Source organism: Oncorhynchus gorbuscha, linkage group LG16, assembly GCF_021184085.1.
Source record: "Oncorhynchus gorbuscha isolate QuinsamMale2020 ecotype Even-year linkage group LG16, OgorEven_v1.0, whole genome shotgun sequence".
NCBI lineage: Eukaryota > Metazoa > Chordata > Actinopteri > Salmoniformes > Salmonidae > Oncorhynchus > Oncorhynchus gorbuscha.
The window spans coordinates 35,523,939-35,531,971 of NC_060188.1; the positions used below are offsets into that span (position 1 = coordinate 35,523,939).

The 8,033-nt window shown below is 43.2% G+C and overlaps 1 protein-coding gene across 4 annotated transcripts; it reads left to right on the forward strand.

Moving 5' to 3' along the window:
* The first annotated feature begins 888 nt into the window (after positions 1-888).
* Positions 889-7,241, forward strand: prmt1 (protein arginine methyltransferase 1). 4 transcript variants are annotated; one of them, XM_046306690.1, is made up of 10 exons: positions 889-958; positions 2,080-2,166; positions 2,430-2,585; positions 3,243-3,306; positions 3,399-3,541; positions 4,109-4,220; positions 4,865-4,980; positions 5,170-5,320; positions 5,530-5,651; positions 5,918-7,241. In XM_046306690.1, exons 1-10 carry the CDS (start codon positions 932-934, stop codon positions 5,999-6,001), a joined length of 1,062 nt encoding a protein of 353 aa, XP_046162646.1. In that variant the 5' UTR covers positions 889-931; the 3' UTR covers positions 6,002-7,241. The 4 variants fall into 4 exon arrangements, with proteins under 4 accessions (XP_046162646.1, XP_046162648.1, XP_046162645.1 ...); XM_046306692.1 differs by having other exon boundaries at positions 4,109-4,196; XM_046306689.1 differs by having other exon boundaries at positions 899-958; positions 2,071-2,166.
* Positions 7,242-8,033: the final 792 nt, after the last annotated feature.

Consider the following 8,033-nt stretch of genomic DNA (forward strand, 5'->3'; position numbering starts at 1 on the left):
TGAACAGAAAAACACAGAGACATGGAGTAAACAATCACAGCATGCAAGGAACCGACGGAACAGGAACGGATTACAAAGGAATAAATAGGGAATCTAATCAGGGAAAGGATCGGGAACAGGTGTGGGAAGACATGATTAGAATAGGAACAGCTCATAGGAGGGAAAGAACCAAATAAGACCAGCAGAGGGAAACGAATAGCATGGGGAGCACAGGGACAAGACATGATAATAAATGACAAACATGACACACAGTAGAAGAAAAGGGGAGTCTTTATACATTGTGTGCAAAAGGCATGAGGAGGTAGGCGAATAATTACAATTTTGCAGATTAACACTGGAGTGATACATGATCAGATGGTCATGTACAGGTAGAGATATTGGTGTGCAAAAGAGCAGAAAAGTAAATAAATAGAAACAGTATGGGGATGAGGTAGGTAAAAATGGGTGGGCTATTTACCGATAGACTATGTACAGCTGCAGCGATCGGTTAGCTGCTCAGATAGCAGATGTTTGAAGTTGGTGATTTTTGTAATTCGTTTCTTTTTTCTGGGTTTATTTTGCGCAATGGCACTGTCGGTGTGTTCGAAGCGTAAGACCGCTGCGCCACTCGGGAGCCCCTAGTGGTCATATACTTAGTTATTGACGAGCACTGCCTACATTTTGTTTGTTTGATCGAATAAGCAAAGATCTTAATCCAATAACCTTTCCTGAGACATAATTGTAGCAGTTTTAGCCAACCACAATCATAGCTGAATTTGTGGTTAAAGTGTGAACCAATGAGACATATTTATGCGAAACTGGGGCTGTCGTTTGGGAGGTGCCTGCAACACGGATCCAATCAGGAACCGTATTTTGCGTCAAAGGGTGGGGGCTCAAAGGTGTGCGTTTTAATACCACTGTACGTCTGCGTCCATGCCCACACGGAATTGAAATGGCGGAGACTACGGACAGAATGGAGGTAAGCGCAGTGGTGTGGTCGAGTAGCGGTGTAACACGTTTTAAACCACGTATAATTTCTTTCTGTAGCTTGAAATCTAAGTATTTTCACTAAGCTAAAGTAACTATATTTCTAATGTCACTGTAGGCCGCGGCGCCTGTTAGTTCAGAGAACACACGCACTTCACTATCAAAGCATCCATTTTAGCCAGGCACCCTACACAGCAAGGCTCATTCATTTGTAGTCACGTGTTTGCTAGCACAGCAAACTCTTACTGTCTATACGCGGTTGTCATATAATTCTAGTCACCGAATTATAAATACATTTGTTAAATTGATTAGTAATGACAGAAGTATTATGTTGTGTGAGCCATCGCTAGCTCGCACTGCGGGGTTAGACCGCATGGGTGCTAGGTTAGCAATGCTAACTAGCGTTTCACAAAGCAAATCTGGCTCACTTTGCCGGCATTTTATGTCGCCCAAGGTCCGTTTTAATCCATCAAATGCGTTTCGTTAACTACATGCATTAATAATTGTTAGACATAGGTGTTAACTTGTTAGTTCTAATCTGTGCTTCTAACGTTACCTAGCCGGCAGCCCGGGAGGAGTTATTAACCACTACTTTAACTAAATTTATCTAGTTTGTCCTGCCAACCCTTGAATAAAGCATAGCTCATTTAATTAGTGGAGCTCCCTTGTAACGTAATGTTCAGTGCTCCCCATTCGATTACCTGTTTCTACCTTTTAAAGTGTGACTCAACGTTATATGTAGTAAGTGAAGGCCTAAATCACCATGTGCTTTCTCCCCCCCTTTGTACTCAGAAAAAAATAATACTTCATGCACTAGACTGAACTTGGGTTTAGCTACAACTACGTGAATTTAACACCACACTCGTACTCGCAAATTAAACTAAATCGTTTGAAGTATTCTCCCATGAACATAAGTTAATTTTGAGAAACTTAAAGTCAATACTAAACACCATATATTCAATGGTAATTTTATATCGGCATGTTTTGCCTGGCTGTATTAACTGGTTTGGCTGGACAACCTTCATTTGTAAAAAAAAAAATATATATATATATTTGGTCATTGCCAGTCTGGGGTTGGTTGTGACTGGTATCTCTTTTGGTGAGATTTCTCAGGGGGAGAGTTCGGCCAAGCCTGCAGCAGAAGACATGACTTCTAAGGACTACTACTTTGACTCATATGCCCACTTCGGTATCCATGAGGTAGGTAATTTTTGAAAAAAGGAGAAATGTCATTTAAATGTTTATTTGGTGAGGAAATTTGTACCACAACCAAGATGGCTGAAATGTAAAGACTCATGCCACACTGCTATAAACCAAGTTGTGGTCAGCACATCTGAAAAATACAATGATGCAATTGAGATTGGTGGGACATTGTCAAATGTTCAAGCAGGTGTATATATCCCAGTTGGAGTGACTCACTTCAGTAAGTGTTGCCTTAACTAATCTCATGTCCTGCTCTGTAGGAGATGCTGAAAGATGAGGTGCGTACCCTGACCTACAGGAACTCAATGTTTCACAACAAGCACCTGTTCAAGGACAAGGTGGTGTTGGACGTGGGCAGTGGGACTGGCATCCTCTGCATGTTTGCAGCCAAAGCCGGGGCTAAGAAAGTCATAGGCGTAAGTACCCCCACCTTGTTTGTGAACGGGGAGGAGACTCACACCTCATTTACTGTCAAGTCTGTAGTACTTTCAGAACTTGTGATGCATCATCACCAGTCTTTGTGTGACATGTCCCCATTGTCATACCATATTGTAAGGCATACCTGTTTTTATCTCACAGATGTGAATGCTTTGCATCAGGTCCTTCTGTAGCTCAGTTGGTAGAGCATGGCTCTTGTAACGCCAGGGTAGTGGGTTCGATCCCCGGGACCACCCATACGTAGAATGTATGCACACATGACTGTAAGTTGTGGTCCTTCTGTAGCTCAGTTGGTAGAGCATGGTGCTTGTAACGCCAGGGTAGTGGGTTTGATCCCCGGGACCACCCATGCGTAGAATGTATGCACACATGACTGTAAGTCGCTTTGGATAAAAGCGTCTGCTAAATGGCATTTATTATTATATTATAAGTCGCTTTGGATAAAAGCGTCTGCTAAATGGCCTATCTATCTAGGACCTGTTTTATTTGCTTTATAATGAACACCTAGAAAGCCCATTAATTCCCAGTAGGCTTCAGTTGCTTTGATGGGTTCACAAAAGGACACCATGGTTCTGGTTAGTTGTCATTACTTGAGATACTCAAAGGCCTGCTCTCCTCTGCTTTTGTATTTTCAGATTGAGTGCAGCAGTATTTCTGACTATGCTGTGAAGATTGTCAAAGCCAACAAAATGGACCACAGTAAGTCAATACTTCCCCCTGCCACTTCAGTTTTCTGTCACCCATGTGGTATGGCTATTTTGTTGTAACTCATCCCTATCCCCCCCATTCAGTTGTGACCATCATCAAGGGGAAGGTGGAGGAGGTGGACCTCCCTGTAGAGGGAGTGGACATTATCATCTCAGAGTGGATGGGCTACTGCCTCTTCTATGAGTCAATGCTCAACACTGTCATCTACGCCAGGGACAAGTGGCTGGTATGTTCCTGTCAGTATATTTAATTAGTACTTTTTGGAATAGACTTTAATGCTTGTTTGAAAGGCTTAATTGTCATCTTTCTCCATATTGAAATCTTTAGGAACAAGTGGCATGTGTTAAACTGTTTGGCCATATAGCCAACGCTTTTAGGAGATTAAGTTCCTGACTTGCTGTGGAATTGACCATAAAGTAATCCTCATTCCAGTGGGTCTCTCCAAACACTATGCTGGGTTGACTTATTGGGAACATTTCAGATATAGCACTGGTGTGAACTCCAACTCAACTGTTTTCCTTACCATGGATAAATGCGTGTGCTGTAACAATATTCAGTCGGATCAAATTCAGCAGTTTTGAAGTGTATTGGATTAGTTTCTGTCTGGAGTTGGCGTCCTCCTTTTGGAGGCTCAACACCCCACGCAGACTGATGTGCACACACCACAAGCAGTCATTGTGCCATGATTTCACACAGCCACTATATGTCAGGTCTTTGAATAGCCTGCTAATCTGTCATTCCTAAGTGTATTAACCTGCCATGCTCCTTTTCCCTCTCTCTTTCTGTCTCCCAGAAACCAGAGGGCCTGATTTTCCCAGACAGGGCTACCCTGTATGTCACAGCCATTGAGGACAGGCAGTACAAGGACTATAAAATCCACTGTGAGAATTCCTCTAAATTTTGGGGTAATGTAGTTGGTGTGAATTGGCCAGCGTTGTACCCATGTTTTTGGTTCGAGTGGAGATAGTAAAGGGGCTCTGTCATTGGTTTCTGTGGAGTGTCGCGGCCCTTATCGAAGCAGATTCAGAATGCTCACAGTTGAGTCAGTCAAAGGAGCCAAAAGCATATTTTACAGCAACAATTCTGGAAATAACATTTACTTGTTCTGTGCTTTTATTAAAATCACTATTTTAGTCAATTGCACAAGGTCCAACCCAAATTTCACTGTCGCTTTTAATCCAACTACTCCAGAAGATGTGTTAGTTTTGGGGGGGGGTGCCACACGTGATCACTGGGGAGTTCATTGCCTTGCGCAGTGACATCTAGGATTTGATACCAGCAACCCTCCAGGAATGGAACTGTCAACCCTCCAGTTGCTGGTTTGCCTGTAATCTCTAGGCTACCTGCCACCCCTGTTATAGTTATCATGTCAGATCTGCTCTAGCTAGCTAACAAGTCTGGACTTTGAAGTGTGCACTTCTAGACCTAGCAAAGCTAACCATGTTTTTTTGAATGATAGACTAATACCCAGACAATTTAATATCAAGTTCATTTTTAAACTTTCCATCTGCCCAGGTGTGGTGGTAACCCCATATCTTCTCTGTAACAGGGTGGGAGAATGTGTACGGTTTTGATATGTCCTGCATCAAGGAGGTGGCCATCAAGGAGCCCCTAGTGGATGTGGTGGATCCCAAACAGCTGGTCAGCAGCGCCTGCCTCATCAAGGTGAGTCAATCACACTCAGCAGCCTCCCCCAATACACACAGTTCTGTGACCCCACTTGAAATGTAATTACTTGACTGAACCTATTGTGACTTTTCGTGTCGGCTCCACTTAATCCCAACAGTTCAAACAGGATTTTGCCTTGTCATCTGAGTCTCACGTTGTTGCCCCCTCCCTCTACATTGTCCCCAGGAGGTGGACATCTACACAGTGAAGATCGACGACCTGTCCTTCACCTCACCCTTCTGCCTGCAAGTGAAAAGGAATGATTACATCCACGCTCTCGTCACCTACTTCAACATCGAGTTCACACGCTGTCACAAGAGGACAGGCTTCTCCACCAGTGAGTCTAGGCTCAACCCCCCCCGTAAACTGTCTGCACCACTGTAATAGATTTGTTCACTGAATCTTTATAAACGTCTATAGTAATGACAGCGCATGTCCTCAATAATTGAGAATAAATGGGAGACTCTTTCTGCTCTGTAGTATCTGATTTAAGGGATATTTTTTGTTACCTGAAGTAATTAAACCTGTCCTGTTTCTCTTCCCCAGGTCCGGAGTCCCCCTATACCCACTGGAAGCAGACTGTATTCTACCTGGATGACTATCTGACTGTGAAGACTGGAGAGGAGATTTTCGGCAACATCAACATGAAGCCCAATGTCAAAAACAACGTAAGAGGAAAAACCTCCCTGTCTAAGTTTGTTAGGACAGCTTTTTAGTCTCCAATCTCACCCTTTATTTTTTACCGTCTGTTGGTTTGAGTGTCTTGTAAGTCTGTTTACCCCTCCCATTTTTCCTGGGTATAATTGTCCCAAACTAGAAATGATTAGTTCTCTGTTCTGTCTCATGGTGTTCCATACTGTTCTTTGGTTTAAAGCTGGGTGTTTATCCCGTGTCCTCCTTTTAACCTGTTTCTATATGTCTTTTTCATTTGCAGAGAGACCTGGACTTCACCGTTGATATAGACTTCAAAGGTCAGCTCTGTGAGGTGTCCAAGACCTCAGAGTACAGAATGCGTTAGGTGCCCTCTTCTCCCACACCCCATTGTGCGTTTGTGAACGGGGGAGTGCTGAAGGAAGATCAGGGGTCAGTGTGTGTCTGTATGATCACTTAATTCTCATCCTCCAGAACTTGACTAGTACTCCTAAGCAGTGTTTGAAATATTATGTCTTGCCATGTTTGATCAGATGTTCTGCGGTTTAAAACGACTAAAAGAACAGTGGAAAGACATGGCGACTCATTGTGCAATAGTCACTGAAATCATGTTTTTACATGTGCTTATGTCTAAGTTCCGCTCTTGATCTTAGCCTGTGCTTAAACTCAACGCGCACACACTGACCCCCTCACCTGCCTGTACATAGTGTTATTGTTCAGTCACATTTGCCTCTGTTGTACAGTCACGGATCTTGTTGACATGGCAGACCCCCCCCCCCTGTTTTCATAAGAAGCGCCTCCTGTGACAGGTTTGCCCCCCCCGCCAGCCAATTAGATTGTCTGTTGGGGGCGGTGCAAGTCAGCCATTGGTGTATTTTAAATTCCAAATTAGCGTGATTAAAGGAAATCCTCTCCAGGCTGTAAAAAGCAGTTGTAGCTGTGATATGACTACATTCAGCTCACCTTGAATCATGTCTGATTGGATAGCTCTGTGCTGATGACCTCTCCTTTCACTAGACTGTAAGCAGTTCTCATACCGCAGGTGTGGGTGATGTAGTCTAACCATGGAGCAGTTATAATTTTCCCAATGCAGATCGGTCTTTGCTCAACCTGTTCCCTGTTCTAGCAATCAGAATTCATAAGAGCCCCCTACTAAGAAAAGCAAATTAGAGGGGAGTTAAGCCCAGTGTACCTTAGTGATAGACCTGGAGATGTATGTTTTATTGGGACCACAAAGCATCCACTCTTGCCAGTGCTGGACTAAACGAGATCCCTCTAACCTGTTGTCGTTCCTGCCTGGATTCAGTTGCATTTGTTTAGCCAATCCCAGGGGCCCCTGTTTGCTGGATTATCTGCCTGGTTTGCCCTCTAGCGCGAAGTGCAGCACATCTGAAACAAGTGTATGGCCAGACTGCCATCCAGAAGGAGCTGATGGCAACCTCTGAGATTGGTAATCTCCAGTGTGGGCCATGCAGGGTGGAGATGAGTTAGACCGGACTGTTTCATGTTATGTTTTTGTCCTTGCTGCTTTATACGACTTTTTGAGTGTGGACCATCACTTTTTTTTATTCATCTTTTAAAAAAATAAAGTAAAACTGGAAATATAATTTGTCTTGTCTATATTTTTGCACTTCTGTTCAGGTAAAAATTGAGTCTGTGGCAATTGGGATATTGTCTCTGAAGAAACATTTTCATAAACAGCCTTGCTTAAACCTTTCAAGCTTTATAGTCTCACTGATTAAACTACTTGGCTTATCTGAGTCAATTTGTCATCGACATGGTGGTGATTTGTATGAGAATAATTTTGTTAATGACAAGCTGGATGTCTCAACCTGCTTTTCTAAGCAAATAAATGTGTTTAACTTACAAGATTTTAGAGTTAGTTCATTGGGCCCTAATCTATGGATTTACATGATTGGTCAGGGGTTGGCCTGGGAGTGCATAGACCTACCCATGGGAATTAGATCCAGCCTATCAGAATGCGTTCTCCCCCACAAGGGCTTTTATTACAGATGAATATTCCTCAGCACCGATCCTGCAGGTGAAGAAGCTAGTTGTGGAGGTCCTGGGTTGACTTACTGCCAAACTCAAATGTTGCTTTATGGTTGGGTAATGAACAATTCTCTGGAAACAGCTCTGGACATTTCTGCAGGCAGCATGCAAATTGCACACTCTCACTTGATTTGTGACAACTGCACATTTTAGTGACCTTTTATTGTCTACAGCGTAGGGTGGACAGGTGATTTTTAGCATGTGAATCTGGGTGGGGCAAATTATTTTTAATGCATGCCAGCATAGCCACTAAATACATTAATTGCACTGTGATAAACAGTACAAACGTTAGGGCCTACACAAAGATGTCCCAAAGACTGCTTTCTTCTCATCACCATGGGGTGAAT